This window comes from Narcine bancroftii, chromosome 9 (assembly GCF_036971445.1).
Source record: "Narcine bancroftii isolate sNarBan1 chromosome 9, sNarBan1.hap1, whole genome shotgun sequence".
Classification (NCBI taxonomy): Eukaryota; Metazoa; Chordata; class Chondrichthyes; order Torpediniformes; family Narcinidae; genus Narcine; species Narcine bancroftii.
The window spans coordinates 36,969,215-36,992,358 of NC_091477.1; the positions used below are offsets into that span (position 1 = coordinate 36,969,215).

General features: G+C 37.1%; 1 protein-coding gene across 4 annotated transcripts in view; it reads left to right on the plus strand.

Moving 5' to 3' along the window:
- ablim3 (actin binding LIM protein family, member 3) overlaps positions 1–23,144 on the plus strand; it is a 189,904-nt gene that overhangs the window by 106,693 nt on the left and 60,067 nt on the right. For all 4 annotated transcript variants that reach the window (XR_011344875.1, XR_011344876.1, XM_069898819.1 and 1 more), the window contains exon 6: positions 3,229–3,322. Coding sequence is in view for 2 of the 4 variants with exons in the window: in XM_069898819.1 (XP_069754920.1) it covers positions 3,229–3,322 (94 nt within the window). In the remaining 2 variants the exon portion in view is untranslated. The remainder of the gene's footprint in view (positions 1–3,228; positions 3,323–23,144) is intronic.

Genomic DNA, 23,144 nt, shown 5'->3' on the forward strand with positions numbered 1-23,144 from the left:
CGAGGCCATCTATCCCCCTTCATGCCAGCGTTGAGAAGATTTCCCTTTCATATTAGACCCTTTTTAGGCCAATTGGCCATTAATTCCTGGGACCACTTGCAAGAGTGAAAGGGGCTTAAGTGTGAGGTTCACTCTCCCATATACACCAGTGAACAAGTCAAGAATATGAACATACATGAGCTCAAGAACTTTCATTGAGAAGAGGTAATGTAGATTGGCCAACTTCTCCATTTGTCCTGCAGATTAGTTCCACTTCACTGGGAAGCTTGTAGGAACTGGGGAACAGCATTGTGAGAAAGGTTGAGATAAGTGTTGGTGTGATAATGTAGCCCTGCTTGACAACAATCTACACAGCTATCAAGTTGGGAGAGGATATATTAATGGAACTCAAAAATGCTGTAATTCCATCAGAAAATCTCCTCTCCGCACCTCATTTTGCCACCTTGATTTGTGAAAGTAGCAAACTTGACTTTATCCCCTACAATTTCTTTCGACATGTCATCCACTGGATTGTAATTAAATGATTCTTGGTACATTCAACCAGTCTGTCATTCTAAGTATGAATCATTTATCTCAACTCTTCATGTTAACCAATCTTCACTTGATCAAAGCATAATTTATTTTCCTTTGTGCTATGAGGTTTACTTATATATAATAACCTCCTATCTAGAATGGCTTATAGAAATCTAAATGTACCATATCGTCTGGTATCTCCTTATCCAACCTATTCCTTCAAAAGAAAAACTCAGAAGATTTGGCAAACAAGATTCCCTTTTACTATATTTGTTGACTTTTCTGTATGCTGTAGGTTTTAATTACCCCGTCATACACAAAATGTAATAGTAATAACTTAATAATAGGTGGGATCATTTTAAATGCTACTGATGCCAGGCTCATTGGGGTTCTACTTAATGATTTGTCACTGCGTTAATAAACCTAGATCATTCTGTTAGCTTTGGAATGCTAATTTGATAAGGGTTCAAATTAGGTATTTGCTGTCTCAGAAAGTAGGGATTTGGCCATAACGGTCAAATTTGGAGTTACTACTGTTCCAAAACTGAGAAGGGACTTTGAATTTATCAAAAGTTAATTTTAAAATATTAAGAAAGAATCTGCAACCAACACTAAAGAAACACAAAAGCTGAAGATGGTGGAATCCGGAGCAAACAAAGAATTGCTGAGACACTCCTTGAATAGAAATGGTCAGTCAGCATTTTGAGCCGAAACCCAAGACCGAGTCCGACTTGGATGTTGTCTGACTTGCGGAGTGCCTCCAGCAATTCCCTTGTTTGTAGAATAAATCTGCGCCTGTCACACAATTGTTTGATGTGGCTTTAAGGTTATCTCTATTAAATGATATATTTCGACTGGATGTCAGAAAGTACTTCCTGTCACTTACAGAACATCCCCACAATGAAAATTATAGAGAATACACACATAAAATTTCCTTATTTGTCTTTAATAAATGTCTGCTCATTTATTCATAATCATGGTATTCTATTCACAAATCGGCCTGAGAATGCAGTGGGAGATGAGGATAAAAAAATTGCACATTGCTGAGCTGACTGCCACTTGTGCCCAGCTCCGATAAGCCATCAGGATAAATCAGAGTGAATCACACATGATGTTTCTTAAATTCTAAATTCAATCCTGAAGAATCAGAATTTATTGGCATGAGCACATCACAAATTCATGACAAGTGTAGAATTGCTATAAATTGCATTTTTTTAAATAAATAAATTAGTGCAAAAGAAAATAAAAGTTGGATTATGCATGTGGTTCATTGTCCATACATAATCTGATGGCAGAGGGAAAGAGGCTGTTTTTGCAACATTGGGTGTTCGTCTTTAGGCTCCTGTACCTCTTCCCTGATGGTAGCAGTGAGAAGAGGGTATGGCCTGGGTGGTGAGGGTCCTTGAGGATAGAGGCTGCTTTCTTAAGACATTGCCTCTTGTGGATGTCTTCGATAGAGAGAAGACTGATGCCTGAGATGGCACAGGTAAGGTTCATGAGTCTCTGTAGCCTTGTCTTGTCCTGTGCATTGGCATCTCCACACCAGACAGTGAAGAAACCAGTCAGAAAACGCTCACTTCCTGTAAAAATTTGCAAGTGTTTGGTAACATACCAAATCTCCTCAAACTTCTCATGAAGCATAGCCACTGGTGAGCCTTCTTCATGATTGCATCAACATGAAAGCACCAGGATAAATCTTCAGAGATGTTGTCACCCAGGAATTTGAAGTTCTTAGATGGTTAAATGGTTAGTAAAACACTAATACAGTGTCAGCGACCGAGGTTCGAATCCAATGCTATACATAAGGGGTCTGTATGTTCTCCCCGGGTGCATGGGTTTCCTCTGGGTGCTCCAATTTCGTCCCACCCTTCAAAATGTATCAATGTCATAGGTTAATTGGGGTATTTGGGTGGCACGGGCTCATAGGCAGGAAGGGCCTGTCACAGTGTTGTATGTCTAAATTTGTTTTAAAATGAACCCTTTCCACTATGAGGACTGGTTTGTGTTCACCTTATTTCCCCCTCCTAAAGTCCACAATCAGTTGCTTATTTTTGCTAACATTGAATGCAAGGTTGTTGTTGTGACACCATCCAACCAGCCTCAGTGAAACCTCGTTAAAATGCGATTCGTTAATCCGTGGAATCACTTATAGTGCAGGTGTCTGTGGACCCCAAACGTTGATTTTAGGAGGCCAGGCTAACAGTGACTAACAGCCACGAACTCAAAAATGGTCTCTCATTTACAAGATGTGTAAGTTAATATGTGGAGTTTAAAGGTCATGAAGGTCTTATAGGGTTTGAGTCACAGTTTTCTGTTTTCCTGCTTCATGAATCATGACATATCATGCATCTGTTCTGCGACTCGGCTGTAACACGGTATGAAATCTTGGACCCCAACTAGCATATTTTGTAGATGGCATTTGAATTGTGACTAGCCACATTCATGGGTGGAGAGCAAATAGAGCACTGGGCTAAGCTCACATCTTTAAGGTGCACCTGTGTTGATTGTCAGGGAGGAGGAGATGCTTCCAATTCTCACTGACCCTGTTCTGATGAGGAAGTCAAGGATCCAGTTTCAAAGAGAGGTTTAGAGGCCCAGGTTTTGAAACTTGCTGATGAAAATTGATGAAAATGATCAACAACTCCAGAGCTGTGGAATGTACAACTATTATCTAAGTTTAAATTACACAATATCGATTTTCTTTCTCTTTCTAAGGGATGGTGTTCCTTATTGTGAAACAGATTACCATTCTCGGTTTGGCATTAAGTGCGAGAGTTGTGATAGATATATCAGTGGAAGAGTACTGGAGGTAAGTGTCCAATAAAGAGAATAGATGGATTTTGAATGCACATGTTGGAAGTTATATTTTAATTTAGGTCTCCCGGGTCATTCTGTTAATTGTCTTTTTTTTTAAATTAGTAGTATCTATCAGATATTTTTTAGGGTGGCAGACAAGTCAACAGATAAACAAACCAATTTGCAAGGTTGAAGAATTTAAGAGATAATGTAAAATATGTGCACATCACTAACTCAACTTTTGGTATATCATGTGCCAACTTCCCTAACTTAAAGAACAGAAGTGTGCATGAAGTGTATAATGGTAGTAAAGAATGTAAACACTAAATAAACAGTACAAATGCAAAGCATAAGGTATGGTTGATCTGAAATAAAATTAGGAAATGTATTTATCTACTCATTTTATATATTCTCATGCTGAAATACTGACTTTTAAAAAAAAGCACTTGTATTTTAACTTATTTTCCAAGTGAAATTTGTCAGAATTATAATGAACTGATTGTGGGTATAATTTTGCAGTGAGCATTCATAGATCAGGAGATAAATGGTGAAAGCCTTCATACACAAATACTGGCAAGAACAGTCCAAACAACAATGACCAAAATCATAAACGTCTCAGTAAAAAAAACATTTTTTTAAATTTTACTGGAGTAACCAGAATAATTCATCTCTGAGGTTAGTTTTAAGAACTGTAGCAATGTTCAGCCTCCTCCGCTCAAAGAAAACAGGAGGAGGAGGCAGTTTCCTCTCACCAGGGATATGCTCCACCCTAGGCAACATCGTAACGAATCTCCTCTGCACTCTGTCCAAAGCATCGATGCTCTTTCTTGAGATAATGATCAGAACTATACATATTATTCCAGTTGTAGCCTCACCAATGTTTTATAAAACCTCCCTAATTCTTGTAATGATTTCACCTGTGCAGAGATTCTTGGATAATAGGAAGAAATGAAGCAATTACTTTGAAGGGATGTGTCAATTAAACTTCTAAGGGGATTAATTTTCCATTGCATGATACAAATAAGGCATTTTTTTGTCAACCGAGGCAAGATACCTTTACTACTTTGTAATGTGCTTTTGTTTTTGCGGTGGCCAGCTTACAATGTAGCTTTTCACCTTTCTCTTAGATTAATTTTACAAATCTTCGGCATAAGAGCATGTGCTGGATCACAGCCTGAAACATTTTGACAGATAGTAATTTCTCTGTGGCTTTGTTCCCACCAATAATATAAAAACATAATATGTATCATAAATAAACAGCCTTGCAGTTAGAAGCATGCTTTGTATAATTATGTTTTAATTCAGTTAAGCATCTAAAATATTGTTTCTACTTAAACTTTACTCATGAAAGAGAAAATGAGAAAAGTTCAAAGAAACATGTTTAATCATCAAATCTCTGGGCTTGATTATTGTACACACTGAAGTATGTGTTGGAAATCAAGTGTTACAAGGTCAAGTCCCTCTCCCAGTCCTTGAAATCTTTATGTTGAGAATCACTTGGAAGAGAAGATTTGCCTGATGGCATGAAGTAACAGTCCAGGTTCAACCGTACTTTTGCACGATATCTCACAAATTCTCCATATATAAACAGCTGGAATTTCTTTTTTTTAATATTTTTTTTATTTTTCACACTCTGAACCATATCAACCAAAATACATACAAACATTGCCCTCTTAAATATACACAGTGACATTTTCTCCCCTTTATTTCCCCCCTAACTTCCCTCCCCCCTTCCCAACCCCTCCAAAACCAATAAACATTCAACATATACAATACAATAAAGCCATTAAACAATGTCATGTCACTATGAAAAATAAACAAGAAAAATGTGTCATCTACTTTTACACACTGGATCAAGTCATTTTGTCTTCTTATCATTTTAGGGGGTGGAAGTCCGAGGCAAGCCCTCTCTGTTATGCTCCATGTAGGTTTCCCAAATTTGTTCAAATAATGTGACTTTATTTTTTAAATTATATGTTATTTTTTCCAATGGAATACATTTATTCATTTCCATGTACCATTGCTGTACTCTCAGGCTCTCTTCTGATTTCCAAGTTGACATTATACATTTTTTTGCTACAGCTAAGGCTATCATAATAAATCTTTTTTGCGCTTCATCCAGTTTGAGGCCTAATTCTTTACTTCTTATACTACTTAGAAGAAAGATCTCTGGATTTTTTGGTTTGTTGTTTTTTTGTGATTTTATTTAATATCTGATTTAGATCTTCCCAAAACTTTTTCACTTTCTGACATGCCCAAATTACATCAAATTTGTGTACTGTTGTTCCCATTTCCTTCTTACAACAAAAACATCTATCTGATAGTGTTGGATCTCATTTTTTTAACTTTTGGGGTGTGATATATAACCTGTGTAGCCAATTATACTGTATCATGCGTAACCTTGTGTTTATTATATTCTTCATAGTTCTAGAACATAACTTTTCCCATGTTTCATTTTTTATCTTTATGTTTAAATCCTTTTCCACTTTTGTTTGAGTTTATAGCTTATTTCATCATTTTCCTTATCTTGCAGCTTGATGTACATGTTTGTTATAAATCTTTTAATTATCATTGTGTCTGTAATCACGTATTCAAAACTGCTTCCTTCTGGTAATCTCAGTCTATTCCCCAATTTATCCTTTAAGTAGGATTTCAGTTGGTGATATGCAAACATTGTACCATGAGTTATTCCATATTTGTACTTCAGTTGTTCAAATGTTAATAAATTATTTCCCAAAAAACAATTTTCTATTCTTTTAATTCCTTTTCTCTCCCATTCTCTAAAGGAAAAGTTATCTATTGTAAAAGGGATTAGCTGATTTTGCGTCAATAATAATTTTGATATTTGGTAATTCATTTTTTTTCCTTTCTAAGTGAATCTTCTTCCATATATTGAGTAAATGATGCAATACTGGTGAGCTTTTATATTGTACCAGCTTTTCATGCCACTTATAAAATGTATGTTCCAGTACCTTATCCCCTATTTTATCTAGCTCTATCTTAGTCCAATCTGGTTTTTCCCTTGTCTGATAAAAATCTGATAAATACCTTAATTGTGCTGCTCTGTAATAATTTTAAAGTTTGGTAACTGCAAACCACCTTGGTTGTACCTCTCTGTTAATTTATCTAACACTATCCTCAGTTTCTCCCCTTTCCACAAAAATTTCCTTATTATTCTCTTTAGTTCATGAAAGAATTTCTCTGTTAAGAGAATTGGTAATGATTGAAATAAGTATTGTATCCTTGGGAAGACATTCATTTTAATGCAATTTACCCTCCCTATCAACGTTAGCGGTAATTCTTTCCAATGTTCTAAGTCTTCATGCAATTTCTTTATTAGTGGCTGATAATTTAATTTGTACAAGTGGCTTAAATTATTATCTAACTGATCCCTAGGTATTGGATTGCTTGTGTTTGCCATTTAAATGGTGATTCTTTTTTAAATTCTCTATAATCTGCATTACTCATTGGTATCACTTCACTTTTATTTGCATTGATGTTGTACCCTAATATTTCTCCATACTCCTTCAATTTCTTATGTAGTTCTTTTATTGATATTTCTGGTTCTGTTAAGTATACTATGATGTCATCTGCAAATAAACTGATTTTATACTCCTCCTTTAATTTTATCCCTTGTATTTTATTTTCTGTTCTTATAAGTTCTGCCAATGGTTCTATTGCTAAAGTGAACAGTGAGGGAGATAATGGACATCCCTGCCTAGTTGACCTACTTAATTTAAATTGGTTCGATACATATCCATTTACTGTTACCTTCGCCAATGATCCATTATATAATGCTTTAATCCAATCAATATATTTTTCTGGTAGATAATTCCATTCTAACCTGTCAAAGGCTTTTTCTGAATCTAAAGCAACAGCCACTGTTGGCATCTTATTTCCTTGAACTGCATGAATTAAATTAACAAATTTACAGACATTATCCGCTGTTCGTCTTTTCTTAATTTGATCTTGTTTTACTATTTTTGGTACACAATTGGCCAATCTGTTTGCTAATAATTTTGTTATTATCTTATAATCTGAATTAAGTAGAGATATTGGTCTATATGATGCTGGTGTTAGTGGATCCTTCCCCGTCTTTGGTATTACTGTAATTATTGCTTACATGAATCTGGCAAGTTTTGTGTTTCTTTTATCTGGATCATTGCTTCCAGGAAAGGAGGAATTAATAGTTCTTTAAATGTTTTATAGAATTCTATTGGGAATCCATCCTCTCCAGGTGTTTTATTGTTCAGCAGCTTTTTTAATATATCCTATGCTTCCTCTATTTCAAATGGTTTTATCAGTTTGTTTTGTTCCTCTTCTTGCAATTCGGCAGTTCAATTTTAGCTAAAAACTCCTCTATTTTATCATCTTTCCCCTCGTTCTCAGTTTGGTATAATTGTTCATAAAATTCCTTAAAGTTCTCATTAATCTCCATTGGTTTATATGTAATTTGTTTGTCCTTTTCATTGATGCTAATAGAGTTCTTTAAGCTTGTTCTAAGTTGCCAGGCTAATATTTTGAGTTTTTTTTTCTCCTAGTTCATAATACTTTTGCTTTATTTTCATTATGTTCTTCTCCACCTTATATGTTTGTAATGTTTTGTATTTTAATTTTTTGTACGCTGTTAGGTGTGCTTTGTTCATGAATGAGTGAGACAAACACCAGACTGAGTCGAAATCAGGGTTCTTTGTTCTTTATTACCGGATTGTAACACTTGCAACTAACAATGTTAGTCGGAGAATGAATTCTGCCGTTATCAGCAAAATGATGATTTTTTATACCCTTGGATACGTGCTTAGAACATCATCATATCATTACTTGTCCAATGACTAAAACTGTTGCTATCCTTTCCCTGCTAGCTTCCTGCCTCTCAATCCATCAATGTCTCTCTTATCTTGTAAGTACAAGGATGCATTCACATCTTGTTACAGCCCTGCACAGGGTAACTCCTTACACATTCCCATCTCATGATGTTTTACCTAACAGGAGTACAAGGACACCTCCCCTTCTTGTTACAGCCCTGCACAGGGTAACTCCTTACACATTCCCATCTCATGATGTTTTACCTTACAACGCCAATTCTCTTCTTTTTGCTATATCATCCCTTTTTGCTAGTTCATTTTCTGTACTTACTATTTCCCTTTCCAACTGTTCTATTTCCCGATTGTAGTCCTTTTTCATCTTAGTTACATAATTTATTATCTGTCCTCAAAATGAAAGCTTTCATTGCATCCCATAATATAAATTTGTCTTTCACTGATTCCGTATTTATTTCTAAGTACGTTTTAATTTGGCGTTCAATAAACTCTCTAAATTTCTGCCTTTTACGTAGCATGGAGTTTAACCTCCATCTATATGTTCTTGGTGGGATGTCCTCCAGTTCTATTGCTAATAACAGGGTTGAATGATCAGATAGCAATCTAGCTTTATATTCAGTTTTCCGAACTCTCCCTTGAATATGGGCCGACAACAAAAACATATCAATCCTTGAGTATGTTTTATGCCTACTCAAATAATACAAGTATTCCTTCTCTCTTGGGTGCTGCCTCCTCCATATATCCATAAGTTTCATTTCCTGCATTGATTTAACCATAAATTTAGCCACTTTATTCTTTTTGCTAGTCTTTTGTCCAGTTTTATCCAACATTGGATCCAAATTAAGGTTAAAATCCCCTCCTATCAATATATTCCCTTGCGTATCTACAATCGTCAAAAAAAATCTTGCATAAACTCTTGATCCTCTTCATTAGGTGTATATATATTAAGCAAATTCCAAAATTCTGAATATATCTGACACTTTATCATTACATACCTCCCTGCTGGATCTATTATTTACTCTTCTATTTTGATTGTTACATTTTTTATTAATTAATATAGCTACACCTCTAACTTTTGAATAATATGATGCTGCCGCTATGTGCCCTACCCACTCTCTCTTTAATTTATTATGTTCCACTTCAGTTAGGTGTGTTTCCTGCACAAATGCTATGTCTATTTTTTATTTTTTTCATTTAATTGCCTCTTCCATTTAATTTGGTTACGTATTCCATTAATATTTATAGTCATATAATTCAACATGGCCATCTCATATCCTGTTTACACCTCATTTCTGCTTCCTCACCACCGCCATCCCCCTTTTCCCCATTTTCATTTCTCAGTTTTAAAGGTATTAAAGGTTACAGAGAGAATGCGGGGACGGGGTCTGAACTTTAAGATCAGCCATGATCTCGTTGAATGGCGGAGCAGGCTCAAAGGGTCGAATGACCTACTCCTGCTCCTATCTTCTATGTTTCTCCTTTTTAAACTCAATGTACGACAACACATTTAAAATATAAAATACTTCAACAATTCCCACATCCAATATTCCCTTAGCCGCAAATGTCCCTGCAACTCCCCTCTCCATTTGGATTGCGAACCCACTCGCAAGCATCAACTGATTTTGCAGTGGCGGTTATTGTCCCCCACCAAATAGCCCCAGAAAATACTTTTTTTTACATATATACAGAGTTCACCCTCTTTTTTCCCCCTTACTTCCTTTCTTCCCTTCTCTTTCCCTTCTTTAATTCTTACATATACATTATTTTTACATCTTTATATATATTTTATCACCGTTCTTCATTCTTGTTACAACTCTTCATTTCTCCTTCTGTCCTGCAGATATTCTGCAAATTCTCGTGCTTCCTCCGGATCCGAGAACAGTCTGTTTTGCTCCCCAGGGATAAATATTTTAAGCACAGCTGGATGTCTTAACATAAATTTATTACCTTTATTCCAAAGGATCAATTTTGCTGTATTAAACTCCTTTCTCTTGTTTAAGAGTTCAAAACGTATGTCTGGGTAAAAAAAATATATTTTTTGATCCTTGTATTCCAATGGTTTATTGTCTTCTCTAATTTTATTCCTTGCCCGGTCCAGTATATTTTCTCTTGTTGTGCATCTCAAAAATTTTACTAAGATGGATCTTGGTTTTTGATGAGTCTGTGGTTTTGGAGCTAGTGTTCTGTGTACCCTTTCTATTTCCATTCCTTCCTGTAATTCTGCCATTCCCAGGACCTTTGGGATCCATTCTTTTATAAATTCCTTCATATCTGTGCCTTCTTCTTCCTTTAGGCCCACTGTATTAATGTTGTTTAGCCTACTATAATCTTCCAACATATCAATTTTCTGAGCTAACAACTCTTGTGACTCTTTAACTTTTTTATCACTTTCTTCCAATTTTCTTCTTAAGTCATTCACTTCCATTTCTACAGCTATTTCTCGTTCTTCCACATTTTCTAATCTTTTCCCTATTTCTGTCATGACCAGCTCTAATCTATTCACTTTATCTTCTGTACTTTTCATTTTTCTTTTAATTTCACTAAATTCTAATGTCAACCATTCTTTTAATGCTCTCATTTGTTCTTGAAAAAAAAACTTTATCTATTTTCTGTCTATTCGTTTTACCTTCTATTTCTCTGTGCAGATCTTGGTCTTCTTCTTCTTCTGTGTCTGTACCTGTGTTTGTGTCTTCTTCTTCCTCTTCTTCTTCTTCTTCTTCTTCTTCTCTTCCTTGTATCTGTGTCTCTTCTGACTTTCCTGATGAGTTGCTTGTCTCACTTTGCTGGGCTTCTTCTTGTTTGGCTTTTTGCTGTTGGTCCTCTTCTTCTGGGCTACTCATCTGTTGGGCCTCCTGCTGCTGCTCTTCTTTCCTTTCACTCCCTTTCCTGTCGCTTTCCTCTTCTTCCAGCTGAGACCCCTGGTGTTGGGCATCCCTCAGCTGGTCGCATTGTGTTTGCCCGCTCCTCTGCTGAGCCCCCCTCCTGTCGATGTTCTCCTTCTCCTTAGCAAGCGCACTTTTGTTTGGCTCAGAGAGCCATTTTTGCAGTCCAGCGGTCAGGGGGGTCACGACTCTGCGGGGTCGTCACCAACCTCAGAGAATGGGCTATCTTCTCCACGATGGCCCCCTGTTTCTTCATGCAGGTAAGGCCTTCTCCTTTTTCTTCTGGCGTCTTCTTTTATTCTCGTTGTTTTTACCTTTTCCTTCTTGTGTGCCATTTTCTTTCTTTTCTCTGCAACTTTATCTTTTATTTGTTATATTTTGTATTTATTGAACTTTGTATTTTCTTCATTTTATTTCTTCTTTTCTGGAGAGGGCTGGTATTCCCCTACCGGCCACTACTCCATCACGTGACTCCTCCCGACAGCTGGAATTTCTTGTGGATGCTCTGGATCAACAATATTTTAAATATGGTGGGAGGTTACCTTCATTTGCAGTTCTAGCATTGTAAAATCAATTGAAAGTTTCTCGAGCAAATTCAGTCAGAAGAAAGCTTCTGCCTTTTCTTACATTAGCCAGTACACAATGATTATGTGAAGTTTTTGCATTTTTTAAATTATAGTTGATAACGTAGTTGAATTTAGAACTGACATAGCTCCCCAAGACCCCAATAGTTTCCTTCTGACCATGTAGAAGACCTGTATAAATATGGTTATTTGAGTTGCCTGAAGGCTTTACTCAGGCCATCAGAGAACAACAGGTTAAAAAAGTTATGTTCACTCTTTGCTTATTATCAATTGGGAAATTTGAACAAAGAGAGTCAAAGAAGAACTGAAATTATTGCAATCTTTGAGCCTGCTGTACAGTTTAAGCTACAGCTGGATTACCATGATTTCTGACAATCAGGATGTTGCGAGAGGGTGAAGGGGACATTCACCTCCAAGGTGCCTGAAATTGAGCATTTCATTGAAGTGATCAGAGAAGCTCGGTTTGTTTTCTTGAAGCAGATGAGTGTGGGGGAGGGGGGGGGGGGAACCTGACTGAGGCATACAATATTGAAAGAGACAGAGGAAGACCACATAATATAATATTTTTTTGCCATTACAGAGGTATCAGAATTTAGAGATCACAGATTTGGGGTGAGGGATATGAAGTTGGTGGGAAGGGAATTCAGAAGAATATTTTTTTTCACCCAGACGGTTGTTGCCCAAGTGTGTGATGAAATGGATACTCTCACAACATTCAACTAGCATTTAGATGAACATTTGAACAGCCAAGGTGTAGAAGGCTATAGATCCACTGGTAAATGGGATGTGTTGATGGGTTATTGAAGGTTAGCATTGACATGATGGGCTAGATGGGCCTGTTTCTGTGGGTGTGACTCCATGATATATCCAAACATGTATATCATATATCCAAACAAGTCTTTTGAATAAGCAGACAGCATTTTCAGAGTACTTTCTAAATATTAATATTCACACAGCCAAAAATCAGGGTTCCAAATGGCGCTTTTTTTTTCCTTGAATGCTCCCAATCTCTAATGTGTACGTGTGCAGTGAATGTTGTAGCAATGTGTGTTTTGAATGGAATAAATGCCATTTAGTGTCATGCTGGGTCTTGCATATATACACATCCCAGATTTGCAGGGACAACAGAGAACATTCAAGATGAGTTATATTGCAATGTCTCTTTATGTAATTCTTTAGACATTTTTCAATTCAAAATTGAAGGTGGTAAATTATCTTCTAAAATCTATATATAATATATAGATTTGAATATATTCAAATCTTTTATGGTAGATTTATTTGTTATCATTATTATAAGATATTTGAATTAAGAATTCTAGATTTCACAAGTGTCCACTTGGATGCAGCAGGTACTCACAAAAAAATATTAAATTGAGCTCATGAGAGTGAAATCTTAAAGTCATCTATTTTGAAAATATCAAGCTCCATTTAGTAATTGGCAAACCCATAGCCATATTTAATGAAAATCACAACTGCTAATGCTTGAACTATGAAATAAATATAGAGAAAACCATCATAACTGATGCACCATCAATCGCTCAGGAGACTATTGTAGAGAAACCAATAGGCTTTAATTCACTTGAGAACATAGCATATCCCTTCTGTTCGGCTATCCTGCACTGAGTTGCAGGGGGCTGTGGAACAGTCACCTTTATATAGGAACCTGTGGGGAGGGGCCACAGGTACAACCAGCCAATGGGCATGCATGACCAGATAATTATACATTACAGTGGTTGACCACAATAACCAATCATGGAGAATTCAATATTTATCTTTGAAGGGTGAAACATCCCCACATGGGGAATGAGATTGATACTTAAAGCTTTCATTTGACCTTGTTGTAACAGTGCAGGTGGACATGGCCAATGAGTTAGAGTGGCAGAGAGGTGCAGCAGGAAGTTCAGGGTTGTCCCTGTGAACTGAATCGAGGTGCACTGCAAAGACACCACATTGAACTTGGTTTCTGCATTGGAGAGGAAATTGCAAATGCAATACATCAGAGTGACAGAAGCCCAATTTATTTGCTGTATAATATTTGGAAAGATTGATCATTTGTTTGTGGAAAAAGTACTTACCCTTAAATCTTCTCATAGCTGATTCCTTGCCTAACTATTCTAGAGATTTCAAGTTTTTAACCCTTTAATGAAGTTTGACAATAGTAGTAATTAACCTTAACACAGTGGCCAATCCAAGTAATTTAACAAGAATCTAAATTAGTGTCTGATAGCCCTTTAATCAATAATATGATATCCCATTCCTTGAAATACATAATTCAGAGGTGCGATGCCTAATTGATCACATTATAGAATAGAACTCTCAAAGACTGAATTTAAGATTCTGTGATTTCAATTTTACCATGAAATATGGTCAATTTAAATTGGTTAATTCAATAAAATCTAGCACAAAAGCGGTATCCATAATGTTCAAAGTTCACTCTTCCCAGGACTGCCTTGTCTGTGACTCTAGCCATATAGCAATGTGTTTAATTCATAACTGCCTGATATAATCCAGCAAGCCATTTAAGGCTAGGCATTAAATGTTGGCCTATTCAATGAGGCACACAACTTGTGAATTGAACAGAAAAAAAAATCCAAATGTGATTTCTAGTTCGTGACAAATTGCCACCAATTTTTACATTCCTCATGTTATAACGTTATGATAAAGTAATCCTATCAACCCAAATTCTTTTCTCAGAAAATCTGTATTATAATTAATATAGTAGAAGGACTTGCAAATTACATTAAGGCTTCTCATTCTTTGGTTCCCACCATTGCTTGTTTGTAATTGAGCTAGATGATCACAGGTTTGTTTTCTTGTTAGTGCCAAGTAAGCTGTCATTTTTTAAACAACAGAACTGATGGTGAAGCTAATGTGGGATAAGATGGAGTAAATTAGCTAGGATTCCTATTTATATTCACTGTTCTGGGACGAGTCCTGGAAACAGCACGTGTGGAGATTGGCAAAGGACCAGGTAGAATCACAAGATTAAATTCCTGCCAGCACTCGAGGGTGCATTTTTCACATCACTGGTAAAAGAGGATCCAATCTACTTGGGAGACTTGGAGCTGACATCAGGGAATATTCTAGCTTAATGAAAATTTTTGTAGCATCTTTACAGAGTGATGTGATAGGAAATTTTGTCTGCTGAGAGTTTAGCCTAGATGATTTTAATGGAATAAACAGTGTCCTCACTGAAGTAAAATTTAATTACCTCTAAAATTGCTGCCGGACTGGTGTTTTTGCACACTCCCTCTTCTGTGGTTTAAATGTCTTCTCCCAGTTGGTATCTCTTAACATCACTAGATGTGTGTTGAGGGGTGTCACGAATTGCCTTGGATTCTGTTGTTGATGGATTCACTGAGAAATATAATGTCTCATAATCCTTGCTGCTTCATTTTTAAAGTCCTGCCCTTATTTTTACAGATACTTCAGTGTTCAAACAGAATAGTTTATTTAGAATAAATTGGAACAGCTGGAAGGAGGATAATGAAAGTCAGGGGGCAGGGGTGTGGTGTCATTCAGAGTAAAATTTCGGTCTTTCAGATATGATATAACTTTGTTACTTTAGCAAATTTCATAATTAGTCAATTCATCAGGATTAATTTTTTGCTATTATGGAAAATAGCAAATTGGCAGCTGTTGGGTGTTTCCCCTGACTTAGGATTCAAGAACTGGACACCAAAATAAAAGAGAGGTGGGTTATTTAGAACTGAAGTGAAGAGGAATTTCTTTACTCAGATGGTGGAAAATATTTGGAATTCTCTCCACAAGAGAACTGCAATGGCTCCGACAGGGATTGAAGTCAGAGATTGATAGATTTCTGGATTTTTGAGAAAAATCAGGTGTTATGGGGATAAGACAAGAAAACAGTGTCTGAGGTTGAAGATTAGCCATGGTCTTGGTGAATGGCACATGTTTATGGAACCAAATGAACGAGTCTTATTTCTTATTCATACATTTTTTATGTTCTTAATGTTTGAGCAGCACGGTTGGCATACAGTTAGCGCAACCCTTTACAGCGCCAGCCATCATGACCGGGATTCAAATATCGCACTGTCTATAAGGAGTATGTTCTTTCTGTGTCTGCGTGGGTTTTCCCTGGAGGCTCCGGTTTCCTCCCATCCTTCAAAACGTACCGGTGGGCTAATTTAATTGGGTGTAAATTGGGTGGCATGGACTCGTGAACCAAAATGGCCTGTGATATCAACATTTTAATTTAAATTTGATTAATTTTAATGTTCTCAGATCAGGAGAGAAGTAACATGGGTTGTCATTTTACTATGACATTTTTTAACAGTATTACAGTATTAGGAAATTTCCTTCAAAGTGCTACACAAACCTGAAATCTCCACCACTTAGGAGGACGAGCAGATGCACAAGGATGCTGTTGCCCCAAACATCCCTCTGAGATTTGCCCCATTTTGACCAGGAAATATATTATTGTTCCTTCATCATGAAGGTGTCAAACTCCTTAACAAATAACACTGTGGCAGAACCTTTGCTGCATTATTAGCAGCCAAATGCAAAAAACCTCCTACCATCCAGCATCACATTCTCAAGCACATTTAGAAACGAACACTAAATCCCAGCCATACCATTACTGTCACTCCAGCAAATGAATCAAAAGAAATGCAAATGTAAGATGTAGAAACCAAATTGATAATTATTCTAAATATAAAAACGTCAAATAATTCATTCTTGCTTGAAATCAACCAGCAAAATTCTGGAACAAACAGTGAAAACCAGGAGGGAATCGGCATGACAGGCTGCATCCAGGCCCTTCTCAGAGCTCATGATGCTGTCTATAGGAAAGGGGAAAGGATGGCACTAAGATTGTCCAGGTCAGAACTCCCCCATGCAATCCTGAAGGCAAAGCGAGGATATGCACAGAAGATCCACAGAATGCTGTGCGACATCAGCACACGAGGCGCATGTGGCAAGGGATCAAGACCATTACGGCTCCCAATGCATGGTTTGATGATGCCAAAGGAAGTTCCATGTCCTCCAATGAACGGGGCCCTTTCATAGCTGCAGCCAAGGTGACGAGAACCCTATCCATGGTGAACCCATTCAAGGCGGCAGGACCAGACAACATACCTGGTCAGGTGATGACGGACCGCGCAGACCAATTGACAGAGGTCTTCACAGACATCTTCAAAACCTCCTGCAGGGTTCAAGACAGTCACCATCATCCTAGTACCCAAGAGGGCGACAATGGCAGGCCACAATGACTATCGTCCTGTGGCGCTGACCTCCTCCATTATAAAATGCTTTGAGCATCTGGTGATGAAATGCATCAAAGCACACCTCCCAGAGATGATGGGTCCATTTCAATTTGCCTACAGAAGAAACCATTCCACAGATGATACTATAGCCTTGTCACTTCACCCCATCCTGGCCCACCTGGAGAACGGTGCCTCATATGCCAGGCAGCCTTTCATTGACTTCAGCTTGGCATTTAATATGATCATTTCCCAGAGACTGGTGGAAAAGTTGTCCTTCTCCCGGCCCCAGTTTCCCCAGCCCCAGCTCTTGATTTTGGCATCTCCCTTTCTCTCTTTCACTTTACTGCTCCTCTTACTATTATGTTGTTTTCCTCTTGTTTCTTCCTTTACTTTTTCCCACTACTGGGCATGTGCTTTCGTCACCCAGCGTCATTCCTTTTGTCATTCTTTTTCACCAAATTTTCACCTCCGACATCCTTTTTTAGAAATCCTGTGGATCCCGTCGACCGGAGTGTGGATCTTTCATCCTTGTCGTCACTCTCTCCTCTTTGGAACTATCACTGCTACTTACTTGAGAGAGTCAGAGGAACTGTAATTTATTTGAAGACAGCACCAAACTGAAACTCCCCATAGAATGTAACTCCATGTATCTGACATCATGCACACGTGACCCCCACATGCGCATTCCCATATCACTCCCCATCCCCCACCCCCAACTCCCGCTTCAGTAAAATCCCTGCTCTACAGGAGCTGCTGTTAATCCCCACTGCAGTAGGTTAAATTCCCATCTAATTTTTTTGCCGTTTTTTACAGAGGGGCCGGAGCAAAGCTTCAACAAGCTCTGGCAGCACTGCATCCCTGATGACTTCCACAATTCATTAAAACAATCCAGCATTAAAATTCTCAGTGCATCGAGATGACAGAAGAGATTCCTTGTGATCAACCTGTAGCGGCTGCTAATTTCTACTCCAGAGCAGGATTCAGTAGAATCTCATTAGCCCCTTTTATACTGTAAAACCGCTATATTCCTATAGACATGACCTGTCTTAGGAAGCCAGCTTACATGTTCACACAGAACTGAAAAAAGCCAGCTCCATGAGTCAAATATGCTCCACTGCTGAGAATACCTACCTAGGTGGATCGAAGACAGGTTAGTGTAGACCCACCCCCCCCCCCCCCCCACCATCCATCTTACGATTCTTTCACACAGCGCTCAAAAGCAGATAAAACCCAGCTTTCAAGCTCTGTGCAAAAGGGGCTATTGATTCAGTATATAATTGTAGTCATTAAATCAATGAAATTTGCAGGATCATTTTTTTATCTGTGTTTAACGCTTGATCTACATTATTGTACCTTATGAAATGGCCTGAATAATGAGACATAACTCAATTTTTGTTCTTGGAAGCATTGTACACAGGCAAACAGTAGGAACTTGCGATACCCAGGCAACGTAATCTATCATATTCTTGTGATCGAATCATAACCATGAGACTTTTAATTACCATTTTTTTAAACAAACATCCAGGTGTGCACAACACTGGAATTAGACTTAAGAAAACAATGAGAATATTATCCATTTTGTCTCAGCTTTTTTTTTTGCCTTTTAGCATTTTGACTTGAGCTATTTTCTTTTAATTTGATTTTTCCTCCCAGTGTCATGACTGGAGCACATGGATTTCCAAATGGGGGAAAAAAATATTAATTCAGGTTTATGAAGTTAGGGGAAGAAGATTATTGAATGGATGCCAGCAGTGACTTGAGTGATGGTCGGTTCATTGGTGTGTATTCCTCACAATGCCAATTAGTGTAAGCCAAAGCATGAGCTCCCAGGAAAGGTCTGAGAAAGCCAGCCATTATTATTTTGCTGGCTAGTTGTGCAGGAGCATCCCGAAAAGCATGGCAACATATGCATGCTTATCAACACCCAATGAAACATGAATGGCAAGAGCTCTTATCAGATTTTAAACTATCACTTGCTAATTGCAACAACTGTTTTGAATGGTCAAAAGAGATTTGGGAGGATGTTTTTATTATATAGCATGCATAAAGTTGTTGGTATCAATGTAGTCGTACATTCAGTGACAACCTCGATCAGCTACAGCATGAAACCTAACCCCCATCGCCTTCCCTCCAGGCACAGACAGTACGGGGTTGGTGGCATGAGGCCTGCTCACAGCCAATTCATATGATACCAGGCCCAGGTTAGCAGGTATCAGGCACAGACCAGCTCTTCCTCCAGCTTCATACCCAAGCCTTGACTTCCCATTCCTTTCACATTTCTTTGTATTTTTCAAATCTCCTCTTGCTTAACCCATCCAAAAATAGCCAATGTTTTTATCAGATCAATCTTTCAAAGTATATTTCAATTTTTCTTTAACCATTTTATTTGTATGCTGTTGACAATCCTATAATGTTTCCCCCATACCCTCAACCTGTGAACGATTATCTGCTGATTCACCAAGAATAAGGCTGCTGGGATCCATTTATCATCCTTGTGAGATCAGCATAATTTGTTAACAATTTACAACTCACTTGCAAGTAGATAATTGTTGCCACTGGCTTTATGCTTGTGTGAGTTCTTGATTGTGATTTGAATTGACCTTTCTGGGCTGCAATTAGTTCTGGAGATTTTTTAAATGATCAGTTCACATTAACGATTTAGAAATAACTGGTTCCGGTTTAGCATGTAGAGTAATAACAAATGATTGGAGCCAGTTGTCCATAGTGAAGAATTTAACTCATGTTATTTTCTCCATTTCAGTGCATGAGCAGAAAAAAAAATCATTACTTCAAATGGATTTGAATCCTCTACCTGATTTTATAGGCTGAATAATATTTTTAAATTAAATTGATACATTTAATGGTTCTGTAATGTTTTTCACCTCTTTCATGGAGGGAAAGATTCCATTTAATTAACAAAGGAAGCTTCCACATTAACTGTTATGACAAAGCTGGTTCATTATCTTGCTCATTATGTGCAAGTCATGATAAGATAATGATATTTATTAGAGCAATTGCTTTTATAAGAACCATTTGATTTCCATTTTAGTGATACTACAGCAAAAAAATTGGTTCATTTCACATTTCTTTTGTCTCTGAACTTCAATCCAATGCTGACTTAACCTTGGGTAAGAAAACACAATTGCAGCTGAAAACAATTTATTTTCCTCTGGCAAAAGGTTTGGCTTGTCAGCAGTTGTCATGATGGTCGAACAACTAACAATAAACTTATTAGAGAATGCAGACAGAACGGTACAGCATAAGTTTGTCCAATATCTCCAAATTCTTTAAAAAATGAATTCAAGTTCTTTATATAGCATTATGCTATTTTGGACTGCAATGAGAAACACAGAATATTGAATGGTACAGGCCCTTCAACCCATTATATCTGTTCCAACCACAATGTCTCTTTAAATTAATTCCATCTGCCTGTATGTTGTGTAAATCTTCAATTCTATGCCTGTAGACATGCCTGTTAAATATCTCTTAAATGTTTAAGAGGCTTCTACTCCCTCTCCTGGCATTGCATTCCAAGCACCAACCAATGTCAATGGATAATTTGTGTGCCACCCTTTCCCACTGAATGGGACCAAAGAAGATGTGGAAGGTCTGACTGACATGTTCTAAGGCATTTAGCTTTTCCACAGTGCAGTGAGCCATGGTTCAGAATGCACAGATGCATGCACAGTGGTTCTCTCTGGGCCTGCCAGCTAGTCAGTCGTCAGTAGATACAACACATTGAAACTGAATGTGCAAATGCAAGTAAAATAGATGGCCAATACTTATTAAAATATATAATATGAACACTCAAGAAGGATTTTCACCCCTGTTATTATCAATTTAATATGTGTTCAGTTAAAATCTAATTTCTTTCCTCAGTTTACTAAAAATAAAAAAATTGGATTGCCAATGTAAATTGTAATGTACAGATTAATGAATCTGTATTAAGAAAACATTACAACTAATAAAGACTGAGAAATTGAAACAACATAATTTACAGATTGAATGTGTTTGGAGAAACTTCTAAATTGCAATTGCAAGGAATTGCTGGAACTTTTATAAACCCCAATTACACAGATTCTAATATGATACCTAAGAAAAACTACACACAACATAAAGTGATGTAATGTAACGAGCCAGTCCCAAATTGGAAACATTAACTGTTATTTCCTAAATGCTGTAAAGAAGTAATTTGTTGTCAAAAACAAACAAGTGACATGCTGGAAATCTAATGAAAACAGAAAATGTTGCAGCACTTGGCAGGTCAGGCAGCATCTATGGAAAGAGAAATGGTGTTTAATTTTTATCAGAACTAAGAAGAGAGAAAACAGTTTAGTTTGAAATTGCAGAAATAGTGGGAGAGGGATTGATAGACAATGGAAAGGCCAAAGGATTACTCTGGGTGTAAATTGTAGATATCATCCAGTCAATGGATTAATGGGGGTAGTTAGAAAAAGGGAAAACAAACCAAAGCTATGAAATGAGGGTGGTTAGGGACTAAGAATAAAAACAAAAGAACATACGAGTTGAAAAATGCAAGTCTGTGCGATGTGCCAAATGGGTGAGGCCATGATATTGAAGAGAGATAAGTGTGCCAATATCACGAATGGATGGCCCAGCAAAATCAGCAAGTGCATTATGTAAAGATGCAGAATGTGATACTGTGTCTGGAAGCCTGTAACATGCTCAGAAAGAAAAGGAGATTTGTTCCTCATGGATATATTGAGCCTTATTATAACTGTAGGAGAGACGATTATGAGTGGAAGAGGGATGGAGATTGAAGAGAGGGAAGGGGAAGATTAAAGTTACTCCTGCAGGTGAAACAGGAGTTCTCTACAAAAAAAAGTAGATGAAACTATACTGTGAGTTCTGAATGCTGCACACAAATTTGGAATAGGAGCAAGTAAATTTGTTTTTGCAGAGATTGTTTTGGGACCTTGGTAATCAGAAAGGAAATTGTACACCTTAAGTTAGGGAATAGTTATGTGGATAGAGTATGAAAGGGAGCAGACCCTCCAAAATAAATTGCATGAGTATTTAAAAAAGATATTTTGTTGAATTTATCAGGAAATAACAGTAAAAAATGAGGGACTTACTTTGTAAAATTTTTATGATTTTATAAAATCAGCTATTAAGATTTATTTGGAAGAACTGGAAATAAAATGTTTCACATAAAATACAGTACTATGCTTGACCTCTGTAAGACTTTACATTAATAGTGTTAAACTTTTAAACTGTAATTAAAATCACAGCGATAATTTGTACTACAAATGAAATTATCACTGATAAATATAATAATGAAATCTTGATGTGCACATTGAACAGATCCACTTTAGATGTAACCTGTGTAATTAGTTCTGTTTATTTGTCCCAGTAATGTTATATTAACTGCAGTTTCAGGATATCATGTCTTCTCCATTCCTAAGCTTGCTTGAAAACTATTGAAAGGTAAAGCTTTTGATGTTGAATCGTGAGCATATTTTATATTTTAGATCTGCAGCTGCAAGAAATCAAGTGAAAAATTAGCTCATATTCATTTAAGTTAGATCTTTTTAAAAATATGCAGTGCGTTATAACACATATAACATGAATGTTCAGGAATATGTTCCTGATAGTCATGTTATATATCTTCAAAGGAGAGGAGAGAGGTAGGAATCTTGCAGTAAGTGAGATATATCACAAAGCATCCAATGAATGTGGAAACCAATGGGGTGAGAATCAGGAAAATCTATCCTGACTCTGTTCAATGAATACAGCAATGTGACTTGTCAACCTTGGGAGTGGAGAAACAGCAATATATTAAGAAATAAAACACCTCAGAAACACCTATTTCTAAAATTTTGTCATCAGAGATTGAGAAATGGCAGTATAGAATGAAATCCTTAAGGAGGCAGGATGCGAGGAAGTACAGTCAAGATATGGGATGGATGATCATGAATAATTATCATTATAGCCTATTCCCTGAGTTGGATACTGAGATATTGAAAATTAAATTTGCTTGATGAGTCCAAATGTATCACCATGACTCGACCTTTTTCTTTCAAGGAACTTTGGTTTGGAGCCTACCAGCATGAACTAAATTGAAGTTCGGCGCTGAGAAATTCATTGAGAGGCAGAGTATAATGTCATAGCAGAATGTTTAGTGTAGTGGTTTGCGCAACATTATTACAGTGCCTGCTTGTGGGGGTTCGAATCTGGAGCTGTAAGACATTTGCACGTTCACCCCGTGCCTGCGTGGATTACCTTCGGGTTCTCTGGTTTTCTCCCATATTTCAAAGACTTGCGGGATTAGAAGAGTAATTTATCACATGGGTGTATTTTGGC